The 23,856-nt window shown below is 38.3% G+C and overlaps 1 protein-coding gene across 1 annotated transcript in view; it reads left to right on the top strand.

The window, feature by feature from the left end:
• ntsr1 (neurotensin receptor 1 (high affinity)) overlaps positions 1 to 23,649 on the top strand; it is a 51,125-nt gene extending 27,476 nt beyond the window's left edge. The window contains exons 3-4 of the mRNA XM_060835923.1: positions 10,460 to 10,550; positions 23,400 to 23,649. Of these exons, the coding sequence (XP_060691906.1) occupies positions 10,460 to 10,550; positions 23,400 to 23,649 (341 nt within the window). The remainder of the gene's footprint in view (positions 1 to 10,459; positions 10,551 to 23,399) is intronic.
• Positions 23,650 to 23,856: the final 207 nt, after the last annotated feature.

The raw sequence follows: 23,856 nt of genomic DNA, 5'->3' as shown, positions 1-23,856 counted from the left end.
TCCCTCCACCACTAAAGCTCAATAGCAACAGCCTATACTATCTACAAGATGCACTTCAATCAACTCACCATCCTGACTTGGAAATGTATTGCCATTTCTTCACTATGGCCAAGTCAAAATCCTGGCATTCTTACCCCATAGGAGTATGTAAACTGTAGCGATTAGAGAAGTCAACTCACCACCATCTTTTCTGGGGAAACTAGGGATGGGCAATAAATGCTGACCAGTCAGTTGTGGCCATATCCCACAAGTGAATAAAAGAAAGATAATATAAATGCAGCATTCCTGTAACCAAACTTGGCCCTGCATTGTTTAAATGAATGCTTGCACCGTAGGTAATAACGAGGCATTTCAATTTGATTCCACATCATAAAACAACTATGTCTGACATTGAAAGCTGCCTTTTGTGCTAATCAAAGAATTCCAAAAGTACAAACAAGCAAATTTTGATCTGCGAGATGTTGGTAACCATCCATCTCCATTGCCAAAATATTGAGTCAAAGTCTTTAAACACTGGAGTTTGTAACCTCATCACCACCCCGTCTGGCTTGACCCCTTCATTGTCCATAAATTGTCGCATTGCTTTTATGGTATTGGGAATTGGATGGGCAATTGTCTTCCCTGACTGCCACAATCTCGGTTCTTTCATCACTGACAATGGTCTGAGCTGGAACCAGCCTTTCAAAGCCTTTGTGTTTTATGTGTCACTGAGATAAGCTTCTGACTGTACCATCATACCATTAACAAGCCCATCTACTTCCACTTCCATGACCTTGCTTGACTCCACTGCCTCAGCTCATCTGATGCAGAAATTGTTATCTGCACCTTTGTGAGTTGAATTTTCGAAGGCATATCTGGCAGTTTCCTATTTTTATACTCTGAGCAAATTTAAAGTCATCCAAAACTCTGTTCCTATATTCTAACTTGCATTATGTCCCATTCATCCATTAATTTATGTGTTGGCCACTGGTCAAGCAACATCTCAATTTCAAAATTAAATATATTATAACCCAACTTTGCCATGGGCTGGTTCCTCCCTTGACTGTAATCTTATTCAGTTTTTCCCTCTGAAATGCCTGCACTCTTCCAATTCTGGATTTTGAACATGCCAATTTTTTAATGTTCGTCCACAGAGTCGCTAAGTAGAAACTGTTCCAACATATTACAGGATCAAAAATGAGAGAACACTGATTTAAATTAATTGGTAAAGGAAGCAAAAGTGACATGCGGGAAAACATTTTCACACAGGAGTGCTTAAAAACTAGAATACACAGCCTGCGAATGTGGTGGAGGCAGGTTCAATTGAAACACTTTTAAGGAAATTAGACTTTTATCTGAAAAGGATGAATACGCACAGTCATGGGGAAATGTTTGGAGAATAACAACAGGTGAATTGTCCATTCAAAGAATTGATGAAGTCTTTGTCATCTACTCTATTATTTCCAAGTGTAGCTGTGTCAGATTTGGTTTGATAATGCTCTGAAGTACCTTGGAACATTTTATCTAAATAAATGATGCCATTATGTTTGTTGTTGTCATTGTTGTTGAACTTACTTTGGCACACTTCCCAAACTTGGGAAATGTTTTTACATCCTTTCCCCTACTTGTGGATATAGGAGACAGTATTGTTATTGTCAGTCACTTCCTGCTATGCTCCCTATCTATTAAATCACTTTGTGAAGGTAACACTTTAATTCTATTCAATTCACTTCACTGCCCTTCTATCCAATGACATTAAATAATGTATGAATTCAATTCCATTGCAATGTCATTTTCCATTGATTCATCCATGTATCCACTATTCAGGTATAGGCTTGGACAATGAGTATCAATATACTACTGGTCATTTGTTGGATTCAATCCATTCATTCTCTAATCAATGATTTATGTTATACCCACAGCCCTTAATTGATAATGCCCCTCTTTACTACATTGAAAGTACTGAGTGTATGTGGTTTTGCTGACTACAATATTCAGTGGGATGCTTGAATTTCCAAATAAGGGTTTAATGCATGAGAAATAGGATGACAAGAATAAGGAACATTTTGACATCCATGCTAGCCTACAACAGTCTGACATTCATTTCTCTCTAATACTTTGTGTATATGAATCAGATATGAAGGTCATGTCATAATACTATGGATTGTTGCATTCTCTCTTGATCTAAGTTCAAAATGGATTAAAATTGAAGAGTCGTAGATACTTTTAGCCATGGAAATCCTTTCATCAGTAGCTTTTTGGACTGTTTGCATTGTTGCTTTGTATTAGGAAGATACGGAAAGAACAAACAGTGTAATCACCAGGGTTGCTCAGATATTTGAAACCTGAGTGAATCATATGTCATTGATGTTTAAAAATACTTGCAGGGCCATGAATGATATTTAGATTGCCCCTGTTGTCTTGTCCAAATGGTTGGAATCGTAATAACTCTGATGTGACATTTTATCTTGGCTGAAGCTAATTGCTTTTAGGAATAGCTAGCTTATGCCCTACAGTGTTCCTCACAGTAAGTCAGATAACATGCAATATCATGACAGAAGAATCACATTGTGATAATGCACAATGTTTCATACCACGAGCATAGGCATTTAAGTCACTGCTGCAAACAAGTTGTTTTGCATCATATAGTTGTCCTACACTTTCTATTGTGAAGTGATTACTGCTGTATCATTTAATAATCATTGAGACATGTAAGATAGTAGCCTAAATCCCTCTCATTTTAGCTCTGTCTCTGCAGAGATGACTACCTATACTTGCTACCACCTATGGTAATAAAGTAGAAATGTGAGTCTCAAAATGTAGGAAATTGTGGAACTATTGGAAGTCCATAAATACTGAAGAGGGGTCACATAAAGTTGGATTTCTGTCCACAGACGCTGCCAGACCTGCTGAGATTATCCAGCAATTTCAGATTTTTGTTTCTGATTTCCAGCATCCACAGTTCTTTTGATTTCTTTTAACATTCCAGAAAGCCTATAGAGCTCATTTTCTGAATTGCAAATGTTTAAAAGATTTGCCTTATTATTAAATTAGATTTTATTTCAAATGCCTACAATTAATTGAATTTGTGTCCTCAGCAGGAACAAGACTCCACTACTACAATTGAACTAAAAAAATACACCATTAGGCTTCAAGAGATTTGATCAGGACTGGAACTTACATTAAATTTACATTGCTCGGTTTTCTCTAGTAGTTAATGATAGAACCGTAGGAATATATGAGGTCAGAAAATACCACTGTGACCACCTAAACGATCTTATTTGACTCAATTGTTCTCTTTGATGAATATATATGCAGTAACACTCACGTTAAGATTATTGGTCTGTGCTGTACTACCTCTCTAAGGTTCCATATATTTTGCAACACATGTTAAAGCAATGAAATTTAAAGTTGTTCATAACATTATTATCTCAATGTTATCTGGTTTAACTCGAAAATAAATTGACATGTTATCCTCTCTTCAATATTAGATCATGGAGTGATCATCTCCATCATGACAAGCTTTAATCTGGGCATTGCGAGATCAGACAGTTCATTGGTATTTGGGTCTTTGGTGGGGTTTTCACTTCTGAATAGAGTAAAATTTGCAGGATCAGTCTTAACCACTTTGATGCAACAATTTACATTGTGAAGTAATAATGTTAGATGTAGAGATTAAATACCACCTAAGTTCCAGCCATTTCTCAAAGGAAGAAGTAGTATCAGGGTAGCAAGAAATACTGTCCAGGTTTTTTAAAAAAATTGATGGATCTCACACATTATGAGTGATCATTTACAGAAAAATGGACTCACTAATCTTTCAGTAAGCAGCCAATATGGGAAAGTCCATAATTGAGCAGAGAACCCAGAAGGGAAATGGAAAGCATACGTGTCGTTAACAGAATACTGCTCAGTCTCCTCCTACGCAGCAGCTGCCCCAGTTCACAGCTCAGCCTGTTTCAAGTGAACAGCAGAGCTGTTGTTCAACACAAGGTCATTATTCAAGTGGATTTAATGTATCTGAATGCAGTGTCCATACTTCATGGCAGAGATCACATGAAGTCACTAGCAACAATATTTATACATATGTTTTACACAAAAAAAAATTGCATGTCGTCATATGCACTTTAACTTCCCAAAAGTAAATTTACATATGACTACTCTCACGCCAAAGCAGATCATTATTACCATCAGCTTACACATATGCATTTCATACAACCCTTTAATCATATGGATCTCTTTATGGTACATGTATATCATTGTCATTGACTGTTCATCTGGGTATTTCCCAAGAAGTGTTGCTCTTTGTGTTACTTGTTGCTAAGATACCAGTTGTTATTCTGCTTCTGATGTGGTTTTGCTGTTGACCTTGGAGTCTGATGGTGGATGGTTAATGGGTGAGGAGAAAGTGAGGACAGCGAATGTTGGAGATCAGAGTCGAAGAGTGTGGTGATGGAAAAGCACAGCCAGTTAGGCAGCATCCGAGGAGCAGGAGAGTCAATAGTTTGAGCATAAGCTCTTCATCATGATGAAGGTTAATGGGTTGGGGCCAGTCAATGGTGATGGTGGGGTCATGGTGTTCTCTGGGCTGAAGGAATATCCTCCATCTTCCCCAGAACTAGTAAGTGTCATTGTGGCTGGAAGACTCCAATACCCCATCCTGCCTTCCTGCACTGTTTTACAGTGCCCGCACCCACACCTCCCAGAGAGCTAGTAAAATCCGTTTCTCGGAATGTTTATCAGGAGATTAAAAGCTGTGCTTCCCATGATGTTCTCAGTATTCAACTGAAAGAATGGACAGCCACAGACTATGGCAAATTCCCAATAATACTTCTGGCAGACAAAGCTGGTTAATGGGTGATCTGTGTATGTGGTACATTCACCTCTTCATGATCAGCTACCTGCCTTTTTCCATTGTTTTAACAGTGATTGGCCTCTTTGTTTCTGTATTGGCAGCCCACAACTCTGGACATAGCTCCATCTCCCTATTGGTAGTTGTGCTTTCTTACAGTTCTGCATTGCTTATCTCAGTGCCACTTCTGACAGTATTTTGAACATACAACCCAGCAGTATGTACAACATGCCTAAAGTGTGCATGCACTGCGTAGTAGAGGTCGCATGACTGCAGCAGATGAGGAGAGACATTTGTATGTCCGTACCTTTCAATTCAAAACAGAGCCAGTTGTTGGAAACGAAAACTAGCAGCTGACCACAACCCGTGAGTGATGTCTTGAAACAGTCCCCAGGCTATGCAGTTTATGAATCGTGTGTTTTTAGAACTGTCTTAGATATTGATAGGTTAGGAGTATCAAAGGATATGGCAGAGAAGAGACAGATTGATTTCAGGCACACATTAGTTGGGACATGAATGAGTGGTGGAGCAGGCTCCAGGGGCAGAATGATCTATTCCATTGCAATGTTGCTGTCAAGCTCAGCCTTCTATGTCAGCTATATCCATAGAATACATACAATCCCTATAGTGCAGAAACACATCATTTGGCCCATCGAATCCACACTGCCCCTCCAAAGAGCATCCCACTCAGACCCACCCCTTACCCCTGTAAGCCTGCATTCCTCATGGCTAACCCATCTAGCCTGCACACTATGGTCAATTTAGCATGGCTAGTTGACCTAACCTGCACATCTTTGCACTCCTGGTGATGAGCTTTGCCTGCTAGCAGCAAGAATTGGGAATTTGTCATAGTGGCTGTCCATTCTTTCAGTTCAATATTCAGAACATCATGAGAAGCACAGCTTTTAACCTTCTGATAAGCATTCTGAGAAAAGGATTTCACCAGCTGTCTGGGAGGTGTGGGTGTAGGGCACTGCAAAACAGTGAAGGAAGGTAGGATGGGGTATTGGAGTCTTCCTGTCACAATGAAGCTTACCAGTTCTGGGGAAGATGGAGGATATTCCTTCAGCCCAGAGACCACCATGGCCCCACCATCACCATTGACTGGCCCCAACCCCCTGAGACATCATGCACTTGGCTAGAGAGTAGCTACCTTTTGTGACATCTTCTTCTTCCAAGTGTGCTCTCCATTTTGCTCCATTGAAGTAGAGCCCTACATTGATTTTGAAATTCAGCCCCTTTTTACTAAGCATCCATATTGTATGTAAAACTAAATAAAATATTCTCACTCTTGAGCAAATCTCTTGTCATGATTTCTGTTACAAAATACTTGCAACAAGCATTGAAACTTGTATTTATAGAGCACTTAAAAGTAGTAAGACATTCCAAGGTACTTTGCAGGAGTCTTGTGAACAAAAATTGCCATTTAGCCTCATAAAGTGATATGAGGGCAGATGGCCAAAGCTTGTTACAATGGGTAGGTTTTAAGGTCTGACTTAAAGGAAGCAAAAGACGTAGAAATGCATCAAAGTTTAAAGAGGTGATTTCCAGAGCCTTGGCAGCTGAAAGAATGACTATGAACGGTTAAGATCTTTGATCAGGCATGCATCTGAGCCATGCAGTTTACAAAAAAAATCAAAGTTCAATTCCCATTTTGAATCTGGGATGCCCGTTGCATGGGAATTGCTTGAGATCTGGTAACAGGGACTTCACTGTACTAAAGTTATACTCACAATCAGAGTATAAACAGTAATTTTTATTTTGTCACAGCTATGAGAAGATCTAACTAAACATTTACCTTCTGTTGGGGCCATGTTTGACATCAATACTCATATCAAGATTAGATTTAAAGAAAATTCCTTGATTTGCAAACAACTTTAATGTTGTATTTTGTCTTAGAATTGGTGTAAATTGCCAGCTTGAAATAAACATTCTCAAAGTCTATAGTTTGCTCAAGATGGTATGTGAAGTTGCCTATCACTTCCATTGGTCTTGACAAAGATTCATATTTCGCATAATAGGAGTTTAAATGGTAGCTGAGTATGGTGATGTAAACATTTTTCACTATAGTTATTGGTAAAAAAAACACAAATGACAATAAATCACTCCAATGTAGTCAATTCTATTCTTTCTCCTGAATTTTTTAAACATTAAAAAATTATCTTTCTGTGCTTTAAGTATACTTAACTTCACAGCCCTTTGCAGGAACAAGTTCCACAGATTCACTACCCTTTGAGACAAGAAATTAATCCTCACTTCTATCTTAAATTGCTTTGCTCTTCTTGGAAAAAAAGTATATGGTTTCTTTTACAGCTATCTTGAGGAACATCTGCAGCTTGGTTTAACATCACATCCAAAAGATGGACATCTTTCATTTTCAGAAAATGATAGGAATCTCTCATTATAGAAGAAATATCATACCACAAAGCAGCTACCACTTCAAAATAGAAAATCCAAAAGGTTTTGGAGATAGTAATTAAATTGCAATAACATTAGCACAAGCTGCCTAAAGAACAGCTGTTTTATATTCAATGCCATGTCCAAGATCTCCACCTCTGCAAAGATATGATCATACAAATTTAAACAAATCTCATCTTATTGGCATATTGCTGCACAACTGACGCAAAATCAATAAAATGACCACATCCTTTCTGAAAATGGGTGCAATATTGTCAAGGAGAGCAAGATGCTACTTATTTATTTGTAAACTAAGATTGATGTTCAGGACCAAGTACTGAATTAAAAAAAAACACAGAAGAATTAGAAATAGGAGCAGACTATTTAATTCATTGAGCTAGCTCCAACGTTCACTAAGAATGCTGGACTGAATTTTATTTTTGTTCATTCACGGGATGTTGGCTTCACTGATGGGGCAGCATTTATTGGCTATCCCTAATTGCTCTTGAGAAGATGATGGTGAGTTTCCCTCTTGAACTGCTGCAGTCTGTTTGCAGTGTGTAGACCCACAATGCTATAAACACTGGAAGAACGGCAATATATGTCCAAATTAGGATGGTGAATGGCTGGAAAGGGAACCTGTATGTGGTGATGTTCCCATATATTTTCCATCTTAACCTTTCTAGAAGGCAGTAGTTTCAGTTTGGAAAGTTCTGTCCAAGGAACTTTGGTGAATTTCAAAAGTGTATCTTGCACACAATGCTGCCACTGTTCATCAGTGGTGAAGAGGGTGAATGTTTGTGGATATCGCATCAATCAAGCAGGCTGCTTTAACCTGTTTTGTTTTCTCATTGTATTTATTTGTGGGATGTGGGTATTGCTGGCTGGCTAGCATTTATTGCCTGTCCCTTGTTGGCCTTGAGAAAGTGGTGATGAGCTGCCTTCTTGAACTGCTGCAGTCCACCTGCTGTGGATTGGCCCACAATGCCCAGCGACAGTGAAAGTATAGCAATATATTTCCAAGTCAGGATGGTGAGTGGTTTGGAGGGGAGCTTGAAGGTGGAGTTATAATGTCAAGCATCTTGAATGTTGTTGGAGCTACACCCCTCCAGGGAAGTGGAGAGTATTCCATCGCACTCCTGACTTGAGCTTTGTAGATAGTGGCTAGGCTTTAAGGAGTCAGGAGGTGAGTTACTCACTACAGGATTCCTATTCTCGAACCTGCTCTTGTAGCCATACAATTCAAATGGCTAATCCACTTCAATTCCTGGTAAATGATATACCCAGGATGTTGATAATGAAGGAATAAGTGATGATAATGTCATTGAACATTGAGAGGCAATGTTAGATTTTCTCTTGTAGGAGATGGTACTTGTATGGCATAAATGTTACTTGTCACTAGTTAGTCCAAGCCTGCATATTGTCTAGGTCATGTTGCATTTGGATATGGACTACTTCAGTATCTAAGGAGCCTCAAATGGTGTTGAACATCATTATCAGCAAACATCCCCATTTCTGACCTTATAATGAAGAGAAGCTCCATTGATGAAACCGGTGAAGATAGTTGAGCCTAGGACACTACCCTGAGGAACTCATGTATAAACAGCCTAGAGGTGAGATGATTGACCTCCAGCAACCATAACAACAGAACGTGAAAAAATTCTTCATGAAGATAGAAAGTGAAGTGGCCCAATCCAAAAATAGGATTCTAAATCTAGACAAAGGAAACTATGAAGTATAAAAGGGTGACGTAACTGAAATGGGATGGATAATTTCAGAAAAAGGCATGTTAGTGGACATGCCAATGTTTACTATTTAAGGAATGAATGCATTCATTGCAGCAATTTCATATTCCTTTGAGATAAATAATGCAACACCGTAAATAGCCCAACAACGGATAACGTAAGGATTAGTATTAGATCCAAACAGAAGTCATATCAGGTCTGTCAAGAAAGTATGAAGACTGACAACTGGGAGTGGTTTAGAATTCAGGAAAAAGGATGTCTGATAGGTTGATTGAAGAGGGTAAGGAAGGGGATGTGATTAAATTTGTATGAAAAACAAAAGGAGACTGTATGAGCTTCTGTGAATATGCAAAATGAAAAATATTAATGGAGACAATTATAGGCCTTTTCAATCTGAAAGAGGAGAATTAATAATAGAGAAGGAAATGGCAGAAAATTGAGCAACTACTTTTTTTCTATTTTCACAGAAGAAGACATGAAACATTTGCCAGAGTTTGAAAAGGAGGAATTAAAGGAAATTCGTATTAGCAAAACAAAGATGTGAAAATTAATGCAATTAAAAGCTGGCAAATCCCTGGGTAAATCTACTTCTTGGTTACTAAAGGAGCTTGCATTGGAAATACTGGAAGCATTGGTTGTCATCATCCAAAAGTCTGAAGATTCTGGAACTGTTCCAACAAATTGAGGAGTTGCAAATATAACCCGACTTTTTTAAAAAAGGAGGGAGGAAGAAAACCAGGAACTGCAGTCTGGTTAGACTAACATCAGTAGTAAGGAAAATGCTGGAGTCTATTATAAAATGAGATAACAGGACACTTTGAAAAAAGTACCAATTGTATTATACAAAATCAGTATGGATTTATGGAAGGGAAATAATGTTTGATAAACCTACCGGACTTTTTTGAGGACATGACTGCCAGTGTGCAGTGTATTTGGATCTTTAGAAAGCTTGGAATGAAGTCCCATAAAAGTTATTGTGCAAAATCAATGTGTATGGGATTGCTGATAATGTATTGGCACGGACTGAGAATTGGTTATCAGACAGGAGACAGAGCGGAGAAATAAATGGGTCATTTTCAGAGTGACAGGCCCAGGCGTCCATCGCAAGTAGTCCCAGTCTCGGGGTGAATAAATATTTCTTCATTCAGGTAATAGTGAACCTGTGGAATTCTTTACCATAGTAGGCTAATCACATTAAGGGGCATGGGGAGAGAGAGGGAATAAGCCATGATTTGTTAAAAGCACAGTGGGCTCAATGGATCAAATGGCCTATTTCTGTTCCTATTTTGGATGTTGCTTTGTTTGCAATCCTGCTGTTACTTGTAAGGATCTGTAAACAATATCTTTTCACAAATAACTTTTATTGTGTCAGAATTCTTCAGTTTTCTTCATTCTCTCACTAAGATTAGTTCAAGAAGTGTTGCAATACAAATACTTAGTACAAATATATACAGCAAGAGTAATAAATCTGTTTTTTTTTTGACAGGGGCTGTGGTCATTGCCTTTGTTGTCTGCTGGCTTCCATATCACATACGCCGACTTATGTTCTGTTATGTCCCTAAACACCTCTGGACAGAGTGAGTGCTTAATGACTGACTAAGGTTCTAGTTTGATGACAATGTTCATGGTGTATATTGAATTAAAAATCAAAAGAGCGTTCTGTTAATTAATATATCTTGATTATGATTTATACAGCAAATTACCAATTTATAAATGAATGAACTGAGCAAAACACTAGTGTTTCTATATTGATTCAAATGAGTTAAATTTCTAAAATTCAGATCCATTAAATTTTCACTTTCCTACATGAAAGACAATGTTCAAAATGGAAACATATCAGGGAGCACAACTATATGACAAGAATTAAGATGGATATGGTTGGCCAAATGACCACCTTCTGCAGTTTACACTTGTATGAATTTAGAGAAACGAATGATTCCCTCAATCAAATTATTAACTGCACACAACTTTCAACTATCAGGCGTTTTGGCTTTATCTTTAAGAGAAGAAAAGAGAGTTTAGTCTCATATATATGGATATATGAGATGATGTGTACCAATTTAAAATATTGTACTGATAATATTATAATGATAAACAATCAACAAGTAATTTTTTTTTATTAAGTTGTGCTCAAAAGTGCAGCACAGTCTCCTTTAATCACAAACTATAAAACATGATCTAATGTCTGACTCTATTGGCATTTCTAGATTTGCAAATCATAGATTTACAAAACATATAACTCTTGGCTTGGTACCTTCCCTTAAGCATATTTTATATTTGTTTAGAGACAAAAAAACTGCAGGTGCTGGAATCCAAGATAGCCAAGCAGGAGGCTGGAAGAAGCCAGGCAGCATCAAAAATATTTTTATATGTATTTAAGCAATTGTCTTACAAGATACCATAATTCAACTCTTTTCAGCAACTGTGTGCAAGATGCTCCTATTCTGCATGGGTTTTAGATGTAACTGATAGGAAGGAATTCTGTGCTCAATCAATTCTGGTCATTTCTGGATATTTAATAGGTAATAGGAAAAATCTACATTGTGTTTGTCAAAAATATTTGCAAACTGAAAGTACCTCATAATCTTTAGTAGTATAAAACTCCTGTGAACTGTCTTGGGATAACTATAATCTGATCTACAGGTAATGTTTTTGTTATTGTGAAAAAGCACCTTAAGAGATCTAAATAAAATTTGAGACAGGCTGGGAAAGTTAGAATGCTAAAGTGTTGAACATAAATTGAGAAAATAGCCAATTCTTTCTCTGATTGTTCTGATGTGAAATTATTTTTTGGAAGTGTGTTACATTTTGTCAGAACAGTCTCTGTTTTGACAGGATTCAATTTATTTCATTTTTGGCAGCTCAGTCCTGCATTCTGTAAAATATAATGAGAAGGTCCAAAGGAAATTGGTGAAGAGTTCAATGTAATTTTTATTCACATAATTAGACATTTTGACAATGTTCTGAATAGTCTGCTAACTGAATTAATGGAAGGCAATTTCCAATTTATAACAGGAGAAAAAATCTGACTGGAGATCTCAGGCATGGTTGACTGCTCAGACTGATGTATCATTTTGCTGTCACTGACAGTTATGATAATATTTTTTCTTCTGTATATAACTCAACATGTTTAGCTTTTGTAACCACGGAATTAAAGATGAAAGAATCTGAATGGGACACAACAAGAACATAGGAACTTGAAAAATTGGACCAACCCCTTAAGCCTTCCCCACCATCCCAAAAGGTTTTGATTGTCAGCTCAAGGCTTCAAATCCACTTTCTTGTCAGTTTTGCATAGTCCCTAACTTCCCAATATTTTAAAGATTGAGCTACCTCCTCTTTACATACTTTCAGTGATCTAGCTTCCATGTCCCTTTGGGATCAAAGATTCCTGACATTCAGTGCCCATTGGGAGAAGAAATTTCTCCACTTCTATGACCCTATTTCAAGATTACTAGTGGTAACATCTTTTCAACATTTACCCCGGTCAAACCTCCTTAGTGTCTGGTCTATTTCAATAAGACAAACACTCCTTCTTCTTAATAAGTCAACCACTTCATCCCAGGAATCAGCTTTTGGGAATCACTTTTGAAATTCCACCACTGCCAATACATCCTTTCTTAAATATGGGCACCAAAACTGTACAAAGTACTTCAGATGCAACTTCACTGACATTCTGTGCAGTTGCAATAAGACTTCCCCATTTTTAAACTAATCCCTAGCAATAATGGCCAAAATTGGATTTGCCATCTTAATTAATTTCTGCAATTACGTGCTAGCTTTTAGTGTTTCATGCACAAAAAAATGACCCAGAGCCAGCTGAGTTGCACTTTTTCCAGTCTCTCCATTTGAATAATATTCTGTCTCTTGATTCTTCCTAATAAAATATGACATTACATTTTGCTACATTAAACTCTATCTGACAGATTTTGCCTACTCACACGACATATCAGTATTCCCTTCCATTTTCTTTACATCTCCATCACAACACGTACTTCCTCATATTTTTATGTCATCAACAAAGTTGGATACATTATACTCTGTCCTTTCCTCCAAGCTACTAATGCAGATAGTAAATAATTGAGTCCCTAGAACTAATCCCTGTGGTACTCAGTTAGTTTGATCTTTCCAACCTGTAAAAGATTCATTAATCCTAACTCTGTCTTCTGTTTGTCAACCAATCCTCAATCTATGTTAATGCACTATGCCCAATATTGTAAACTCCAATGTTATACAATAATTTTTATGAGGAACTTTATCAAATGCCTTATGGAAATCCAAATATATTACACCTACAACAATTCAACTGATTACATACTTACCTCACATACCCTACCTAATGTTCCCTGTGCCATTATAACTCCCAGGCCAAGACTTGACATCCTTTCCAGAAACTGACGGATCAAAATCATCATGGCATGTACCCTTCCCTCCCCACTACCCAGCTTCCTTTCACTGACCCACCCCTGCTTGCCCTTCCACCAGTCTGAACATTTTTTCTGAGTCCTGGGACCTGAAGCACCCTGCTACTTGATACAATACTCCCTTGGGATTTAACCTAACCTTCCCTCCCTTACCATTGGACCAAATAGCCTGTCTGCATCCCTAAGAGTAAAAAGTGAGGTCTGCAGATGCTGGAAATCAGAGCTGAAAATGTGTTGCTGGTTAAAGCGCAGCAGGTCAGGCAGCATCCAAGGAACAGGAAATTCGACGTTTCGGGCTAAAGCCCTTCATTCCTGATGAAGGGCTTTAGCCCGAAACGTCGAATTTCCTGTTCCTTGGATGCTGCCTGACCTGCTGCGCTTTAAACAGCAACACATTTTCAGCTCTGCATCCCTAAGACCCAACAACTGCACCCAGTCCGCAGCCCTGGGACTCAACATGCCCCTGCGGGAGTTGACTCCTGCTTCTCCAACCGTTTATCTGCCTGTCAGAAATTCTGGATGATAGTGAAAGCAGATGTATTGTGGCTACAAGGAAATGCAGAAATAATTTTTAAAATATAAATGGTCCTTTTATGCTTTAGAAAAGTTGATTGGGCTTTCCTTGCATCCAGTGATGCTAAGGATCAGCAGTACAATTGTGCTGCCTGGCAAGGATGATACTTTTCAAGGCAATCTGTAATATTGATGGGAATTATAATTTTCAAAATATTTCTGATCTTCCATTAGGTTTTGAGAAGGGTTTTTTTTATTTGTTATTCATCATTTTAAATTGATGAACCATTGTTGTTGAATCACCAATCAGGAAAAATGGACTTTTAATATACATTCTATCAATGCGCTTCATAACTCAAACAGCATTTAAGTCTCTGCTTAGCTTTATCCAGTGAAAGTAGTCCTGTGCTATTCTTAAAACCATATTGTCTCATTCCTTGCATAATTATGATAAATCCAGATTGAAGGTCTCTATAGCATCATTGTTTGTTTTTACAATGTGACCTCGCTTATATTTTTGTATAAAATTTCATCATTCCTTCTTCATTTTGGAAATTGTATAAGAACACTCTTTTTTTTAAGATGTTTATTGGATGCAAATGTCACTGACTAAACCAGTATTTACTGCCCATGCCTAATTTTCCAGAGTGCAGCTAACAGTCAACCATATTGCTGTGGGTTTCGAATCTTATGTACGCCAGACTGGTTGAGGTTGACAGATTTTCTTCCTTGAAAGTATGAGTGAACCAGATGAGTTTTTAACAATAGTGGTTATACAACCACTATGATAGAGCAAGCTGGAGGAAATAGTAGATTAGGTAATGTTCGGGCTCCTGGCCCCATCCACTCCCTTTCAGCTGATTACCATATTTGTTTTTATTATTTCTTATTATCATTTCTTTATTTCAACTTTCATATCAAATTCACGTTTTCTTCTTTCTGCGGCTGAGGTGTTTTGATTGGACAACCCCTGATCCTTGGCAGTTTCAATCGGCCTAGTACTTGGCAGTTTTGACATGTTGCTTGGTCCTTGACAGTTTTAACAGGCTACCAGTCCTCAGTATTTTAGACAGGCCTTGGTGCTAAATAGTTTTGACAGGCTCCAGTCCTTGGTAGTTTTGACAAGCCCCCCCAGTTCTTGACAATTTTGACAGAGCCCCAGTTCTTGGCAGTTTTGAGAGCACCCTGTCCTCGTCAGTTAGACAGGACCCCATCCTCAGAAGTTGGAGAAGCCTCTGTCCTCAGCAGTTGCCTCAGCCGTGCTATCCTTGGTGGTCGGGCAGGCCTTCGTCTTTGGAAGTGGCTGGTTCATGAAAGCAAAAGGCCGTGGAATGAGCAAAGAATTATGTTTGTCTTTATCTCATTTCTTAAGATATAATTTATGTAATTAAATTGAGCTATTTTTGTGGTGACTTATACACATTTTATTGTATTTTCAAAAATACAAGTAACAATAAATTTTGAAATGTCAAGTATTTATTGAATTTAAACTTTACCATCTGTCACGGTGGGATTTGAACTTGTTACGACACGGATTAACCCTCCTGCTTATTTTAAACCAGCAACACCGAAAAGATTTCCCATGCAGTAATCTGTGAAAATTCGAGAGCCAAGAACTATTTAAAGTAAAAATTAACTTTATTTCTTAAAGTTTAACAGAGGATAATTAACTAACAACTATTTACAACTCCTTCCTCTAATCTATCTTTTACTTTCCCTTCTATAATACAAGTCTGATAAAATCCCCAATTAAGATTTACTAAAACTTCAAATTTCAAAATTAGTCAGTGGTCAAATCTTCTTTCTTTACCTGTAGATTTGTTCTCCAGGTCGGTGTTGATGTGTTTCTCTGTGCAAACTCCTCTAAACAGATACCTCTCAGAGAGTTCTGACTAGCAGCTTACATCTACTGGTCTTTTGGCAATTCTCTCCCAAATGTTAAATTCTTCCCAGTGTTATACCGCCAAAGCATTGGATTGTGTCAATGGCTTTTAATATTGTCAATCCACTAAATTCAAACTTGATTGGAGTTTGGGTTTTTGGCGGGTATAATTTAAACTGATTGGTCGAATTCAAATTTGTTTTGTCGTCTCCAGGCAACCCAGCTAATCTAGCTGTTTGACACCAAGGTTACAGTATATCTTGTTCAGAACATTTGGTACTGTTAGGTAATTCTGTGAGTTTTTAACTCTCTTAAAGGTACAGTACACCCACATCTTCATAACACTTACCCCTTTAAGAAAAAATGAACCATCATAATGAAAAGATGGCTTCATTTTTTTTCTATTCTTTAAATACATTACCGTAACATACTGATAACTTTAATCTAAGTTCACCTTAACTTCTTCCCATATAACTGTGTATAACATTAAATAAAGACAAATCTCCTATAAACTTTATCAGTTAAATCCGCAATAACGCATCTGCAATTACATTTTTCTGACCCGCAACAAGTATGATTTTTAAATTAAAAGCTGTAATATAAGACTCCAATGAAATAGTCTCACATTCTTGTCTTTAAAGATTTCTAAGAATGTAAGCAGATTGTGATCCGTGTACACCACCGTCTCAGATGCATTGTTTATGACATACCCATTAAAATGTTGTCAGGCCAGTACCAAACTCAATAGCTCATTTTCAATTGCAGTGTTTTTCCTCTGGTGGATGTTGATCTTCTTTGAAAAGTACCCAACTGGCAGTTCAATCCCCTCCCCATCCTCATATCGGAGAACAGCTCCAACTCCTATGTCACTAGCATCTATGGCAACTTTAATAGGTTTTGAAAAGCTTAGAGTAGCTTAAAACTGGTTTGGTGGCTAATATCAATTTCAAATGTTGGAATGCCTCCTGGCATAGTTCTGTCAACCAAATTTTTGTGTTCTTCAGCAAATTGTTTAACGGTGCCATTACACTGCTGACGTTTGGAACAATCTTCTGATAGAATCCACTGAATCCGAAGAATCAAAGCACCGCTTTCTTCAAGGTTGGTCGTGGAAATTCCTCGATGGATTTCGTCTTTGCGTTCCATGGGGGTCAACCCTCCATGATCGATGTTATGTTCCAAGGATATCACCTTTACTTTCATGAATTCAGTTTTATTTATGTTTATCACCCATTTTGCTTCTTGTGGTCATTCAAAGAGCTCTGCCAACTGTACAACGTGATCTTTCCAGGACTTACTAAAGATCACTACATTGTCCAAATAGACTGAGCAGTTTGTTAACCCAGCCGCAACTCTGTTCGTGAACCTTTGAAATGTGCAGGTGCGTTCTTCATTCCAAAGATCATCACTTTAAACTGACATAGCCAATTTGGGGTACAAACACAGACATTTGGTTTGCCGTCTCTGATAAATATACTTGCCAGTAACCATGCATTAAGTCCAACTTGGTGATGTAACTGGCTTGTCTGACTTTCTCGATACAGTCCTCCAATTTAGGAATTGGATTTGAGCCCAATTTTGTAGCTACGTTGACCTTCCGATAATCTATGCAGAATCGTTGAGCTCTGTCCGTTTTGGGAACTAAGATGATCGGCAAACTCCACTTTCTCTGGCTTGATTCGTTGATGTCCTCATTGAGCATGGCCTCCACCTCCATTTGGACCTGTCTGGCTTTGAAAGGATTAAGCCAAGAGGGGTGTTGTTTTATTGGAGTCATATTCTCTACATCTACTTCATGTACAATAGTGTTAATCCTCCTCATCTGATTCTTACATATGTCCTTATACTAGTCTAACAAACCTTTCAACTACATCCTATGCTCCTGAGACAGATAGCATACTAACCTATCCCACTCCTCAAGGACTTCTTCACTTTTAAAATCTATTTTGAGGCACCTCAAAATCCACATCCACTCGGCGGGGCAGTAATGAACATCTTGTTTCTCCAATTCTTTCTCTCTAGTATAATACATTTTCAACATGTTCACATGACATTCCTAACACCTTTTTTTACTATCTGGCATCTTTACTAGAAAGTTCACCAGAATCAATGTTTTCTCCATTTGATAGGGACCATTAAATCTGGCTTTGAATGAATCTCCTATCACTGGTAACAGTACTGACACGTCATCCCATCAGAAAAACTTCAGAGTCTCAGAGGTTTTATCTGCCATCTGTTTCATTCTATATTGTGCCCTCTTTAAGTGCTGTTTAGCTAATTCACCTACTCAATTTAATCTCTTTATCACCTCCGAAATATAATCTGAACGTGAGATCTCTGACTTTGATCCTGTCAAGTTCTCTTTAATTAATTTAAAAGGGCCTCTTACTTCATGCCTGAGTATTAACTCAGTGGGAGTGAACTGAGTAGATTCATTTGGGGCATCTCTAATGGTAAAAATACGAATGGGATACCTTTATCCCAATCATTCGGGTAATCCTGGCAGTATGCTCTCAACATGGTCTTCAAGGCCGATGCCACCTTTCTAATGGTCCCTGGGATTCAGGATGATACGTATTGGATTTACAGTGCTGAATACCTAAGCTATCCATAACCTCCTTAGACAGCCGAGCAGTAAAATTTGAACCTTGCTCTGACTGAATCTCTCTGGGTAGCCCATACTGTGTGAAGAAAGCTATTAACTCCTCTACTACCCTTTTCGCCTTGATACTCCGTAATGGAATTGCCTCCGGAAATTTGGTAGACACATTCATTGTGGTTAACAAGTACTGGTTCCCATGTTTGGTTCTTGGGAGGGGATCTACATAATCAATTATAATTCACATGAAAACTTCTCCAAATGTGGGAATTGACAACAAAGGTGCTGGTTTCATTACCGCCTGTGGCTTACCTACCCTTTGGCATGTATGACATGTACCGCAAAAGTTAACCACATCCTCACGCATTTCAGGCCAATAAAAATATTTTTGTCCTTTAGCTTGAGTCTTTCGTACTCCTTGGTGACTTCCTACAGGTAGTTCATGTGCTACCCGTAACACCTCCTGTCTGTATGCTATCAGCAACACAGTCTGGTGCACTTCGGCCCATTTCTCGTCTTCACTAACCTGCTGTGGTCTCCATTTCCGCCTTAGGATTCCACCTTTCAGATAATAACAATATTATTTATCGACCAAAAGGTGAAAATATGTCTTGTTCAGAATGCTAGGTGCTGTCAGGTAGTTCTGTGAGCTTTTAACTCTCTTAAAGGTACAGTACACCCACATCTTCATAACAAACTCATATCCCCAAATTGTTAGGATCACCATCACCATCACCATCACCCCGGCATCATCACCACAATACCACAACATGCCCCTCCCCACTGTTACAGCATTTAAGCCACTGGGACTTGCTGTTCATTCATATTGTTCAGTACCTTTCCCTTAAATATGTTCTCTTGTGCAATATGTATTTCCCACACGCTCATTGACACTAAGTTGCATTTGCCATCCCTGTCCATATCAGTCTGTTTGCCTGAAGTCTTTTGCAGTTCTCAGTGTTTTTTCTTACTTTTTATATCTTTGCAATCATTGAGATATATACAGAAAAACCAAAAGTGGATCCAATGCTGACCTTTGAGCTATGCTTATCAGAGCAATATCCATTCACATAGATGGAAAATTAACCAACAAATAGAAAATGATCTAAATTGTCCTTTTCCTTTTTTTCCTTTTATGACAGCTCCTTAAATATTCTGATGAACTTCTGGGTTATCAACAAGTTGTATTTACATAGTACCTATAATATAGTTTCAAATTGTCAATTTGCTTTACAACATTGTTTTCAAATAAAATTTGACACTCAGCCATAAAAAAGGGATGTTGGGTCAGACGACTAAAACCTTGATTGAAGAAACAGGTTCCACGGAGTGTCTTAAAGGGAAAAAGACAGCAATCATTGAATCCCTACAGTGTGTCAGCAAGTCATTTGTTCCATTGGGTACAAACCAATCCTTGAAAAAGAATCCCACCCAGCTCCACCTTTCCCTGTAACCCTGCATTTCTCATGGTTAATCCACCTAGCCTGCACATCTTTGGACTGTGGGATGAAACCAGAGTACCCAGAGGGAACCCATGCAAACACAGGGAGAATGTACAAGTTCCACGCAGTCATCCAGCTGAGATTGGAATCAAACTTGGGTCCCTGGGACTGTGAGGCAGCAAGGCTAACCACTGAGCCACCAATAAAAGAGATGATGAGCTTTATGAACGGAATTGAAGTTCATTAGGCCTTGGTTGCTGAAGGTACAGGCACCTATGTGTAGTGATTGAAATCAGGATGCTCAAAATGTTAGAATTAGCCAGGAGCACATATTTCAGAGAGTTATGGAGCTCAAGACACTTACAGAGCTACAGAGGGACAAGACATGAAGAGAGTTGAAGATAGACATGATAATTTTAAAATCAAGGCATTGTTTAAAACCTGGGGACAATGTGGATCAGCGTAAAATACATTAAAGGGTGAAGTTAGGACTTCAAACTAAGTAAAGGTAGAATGTGAGACACCAACCAGAAATGGATTGGAATAGTCAGGTAACAACAGAATGGGTGTGGGTTTCAGCAGTGACTGAATAAAACAGGGACAATGCAGGGTGATGTTATGGAGATAAAAATAGTCCTTGTGCTGACACACATGGGTGGTAGGAAGTTCATCTCATCGTCAAATATGACACCAAAGTTGAATTTTCTGGTTTAGCCTTCGACAGTTGACAGGGAGAGAGATGATGTTGTTCACCATCAGCAACACTAGAGAAGTAGTATTAGACAAACTAATGGGGTTAAAAGCAGTTAATAACCCTGGCCCTGATTTGCTTGCATCCTAGGATCCTAAAAGCAATAGTTACAGAGATCATGTATGCATGGTTATAAGTCTTCAAAAATCCTTGGAATCTGGAGAATTGCTAAAGGATAGGAAGACTGCCAATGTGACACTTCCATTTCAAAAGTGAGGGATGCAAAAAGCGGGTAACTATAAGCCAATTAATCCAACACCTATTATTGGAAAAGTAGTGGATTCAATTATTAACTAAGTAATAGCAGCATATTTGGAAAATCAACAATTAATCAAGCATGACTTTGTGAATGGGAAATCATGTCTGATGAATTTATGAGAAGTTTTGAGGAAGTGTCAACCAGAAAAGGTAGAGGAGAACTTAGTAGATGTGTTGGAATTGGACTTCCAGGAGGCATTCAACAGGGTACCTCACTAAAGTTTGTCATTACATAAAAACCCACAGTGATGGAGGTAGTATTAGGAGATGGGCAGAAAACAGTGAGTTGGAATAAGGGGTCGTTTACCAGGTTGGTCAGTTGGTTCCACAAGGATCAATGCTAAGACTGCAACTGTTTACAATATACATTAATGGCATGGAGCAAGAAAGAAAATGTACTGCAGCCAAATTTGCAAAGAACATAAACATTGGTGGAAAGGTAGGTTTTGAGTGGGATATGAATAGTTCACAGAGTTCATAACTATTTGTGCAAGAAATATAGAAAGCTAGAACATAGGTGCAGCAGGTATCAGGAAGGCTGATGGAATATTCACCCATATTTCAAGGGGTGCAGAGTATAGGAGCAGGGAATGCTTACTGCAGCTGTACAAGGTGTTGGTGAGACCACATCTGGAGAACTGAGAGAAGTTTTGGTCCCCTTATTTAAGGAAAGATATCATTGCATTGAAGGCAATTCTGAGCAGGTTTACTGAGATGATCCCCAGGATAGATGCTTTGCCTTTTGATCAAAGGCTAAACAGGTTGTGATGCGAATCACTGGAGTTTAGAAGAATGAGAGCTGATTTCATTGAAACATACAGGATTCTTGATAGGGTAAATGCTGAGAAGATACTTCCCCTCATGGGAAAATCTAGGACCAGAGACCATAGCCATCTTCTCTCAGATGATTGTGCGTTTTTGGAACTCCTTGCTACAGGGAGCAGTGGGAGCAAAGGTCTTCTGTGTTTTCAATGCTAGGATAGATAGATTCACAATCAGTGGGGAATTCAGGAGTTTTGGGGAAAAGTCAGGAAAGTGGATGTGAGGAATTTTGGATCAGCCATGATCCTATCGCATGGTGAAACAGGCTCGAGGGACTGAACAGCCTCCTGCAGTTCCAATTTCTTGTGGTCTTATATTACCATTGATAGAAAGTATCCTAATGATAAAGAGAATATTGGATCATAGGATTATCCTGTAGATCCTGACAGAATACCAGAGATAAGGTGCAGGGGCAGAAAGAGAAGCCATTGGAGGTGATTTGTTGGCTGGAACTGGATAAGTAAGAATGATACATTGCAAATAGAGTCCCTTCAACTGCTGATTAGAGGGGGATAATGGGAGGAGGAGGGTGTGGTCAACCATGAGAGATGTTACGATAAGCTGAGAAGAACAAGGAGAAATAGTTTACCAGTGCCAAAGTCATATACAATGCCCATGATAAAAATTGCTTTGTTACTGTGGCAGGTACAGAAAGATTGGTTCTTGAAGGGATTCAAATATCAAATTTTTATAATGGATTTTGGAAGCAACAACAGGATCAATTAATTCAGAGGATGAATGGTGTTTTGGTGTGGTTTGGTCATTTACAAGGATAGTAGGGTCAAGTTTGATATTTTTTGATGATGGGCAATTACAGCAGATTTGAAGGAGAGAAGGACCATCAATTACTGACAATATCAGCTAATAAGGGGTGATAGTGCTGTAACAGTAATGTCACCCGACCAATAACTCAAAGGGACAAGCCAATGCCCAGGGTAAGTGGGTTCAACATCCATCATGGCACTGGTTGAGTTCAATTAATAAATCCAGAGTATAAAAAAAACTAGTTTCAGTAATACTAACAAGACCCCATCTGGTTCACTAATATGCTTTAAGGAAGAAGTCAGTCATTTTTACCTGAACTGACCTACATGTGACTCCAGTAATTGCCCTTTAAATAATCAAGCCAGACTCTCATTCAAGGACAACTAGAGATGGACAAGAAAAATGGAAAAGGGCTGATGGAATAGTAGCTGAAATTCAAACCCTGGGGAGGCTCATTTGGATAAATGAAGGAAATCTTGATGTTGAAAGTAAGCAGAGATTATTAAATGTTCAATGGGAAACTATGACTGATGTAATATTACTTGATTAATTTATGATAGATTAGAATCCAATGATACTTTGCATCTGTTAAAGACCACAAAGAAATTTGAAAAGAATTTCCTGTTCTTTGTGGTTGATTGCTTTACCCAGGAGTTAACCTTGTAGAAGGGGGCTACCAGATCTAATTTTTTTTAATATCTCTTTCCAACCTTAATAAGAGAATCTTATGTTAATGCAGTTTGATGGTTTGCAGTTAACATCTTTCAGATTACAACAATTTTGGATGGATTCTGAGGAATACATTTGAGAACTTCTCCAGCAACTTGCCTTAATACTAATGACTCTTGGATGGCATATTCTTGATTAGACTACCCTGCTGAGTATTTCTAGTACATTTATTTCTTAATGTATGTTTGTGATTGATTCTGCTGCATTTTACAATCCTAACCTCTATTATTACTTCTTCTAGCTTTCTCTACGATTTCTATCATTACTTCTACATGGTGACAAATGTCCTCTTCTACGTCAGCTCCACTGTCAACCCTATCCTGTACAACCTGGTCTCTGCAAACTTCAGGCAGGATTTCCTCTCAACGCTTAGCTCCTTCTGTCTTCACAGGCAACAAAAGGCAAAGACACCAGCACTTAGCAGAAAATCAAACAGCATTTCCAGCAATCATACTTTGGCCAGTAATGCCACCAGGGAAACTATGTATTAGCAGGTTCTAATGCAAATTGCTGAAATAGAATGGGAAGGAAGTAAAAAGATTAATGATTACGATCAGAAATTTGGGGGGCAATCATGATAGTGGCTCTCTGAAACTTTTTAAAAATAAGTTCACAAAAGAGCTTTGGAAAGATTGTCAGGCGGTGGCCTGGTGTTTCCATTAGATTTCCTTGTGTTTTTGTTTTCAGCCTACGTGCAT

Source organism: Hemiscyllium ocellatum, chromosome 15, assembly GCF_020745735.1.
Source record: "Hemiscyllium ocellatum isolate sHemOce1 chromosome 15, sHemOce1.pat.X.cur, whole genome shotgun sequence".
NCBI classification, from domain to species: Eukaryota; Metazoa; Chordata; class Chondrichthyes; order Orectolobiformes; family Hemiscylliidae; genus Hemiscyllium; species Hemiscyllium ocellatum.
The sequence above is the reverse complement of the archived record's forward strand: the minus strand, read 5'-3'. Positions and strand labels throughout refer to the sequence as shown.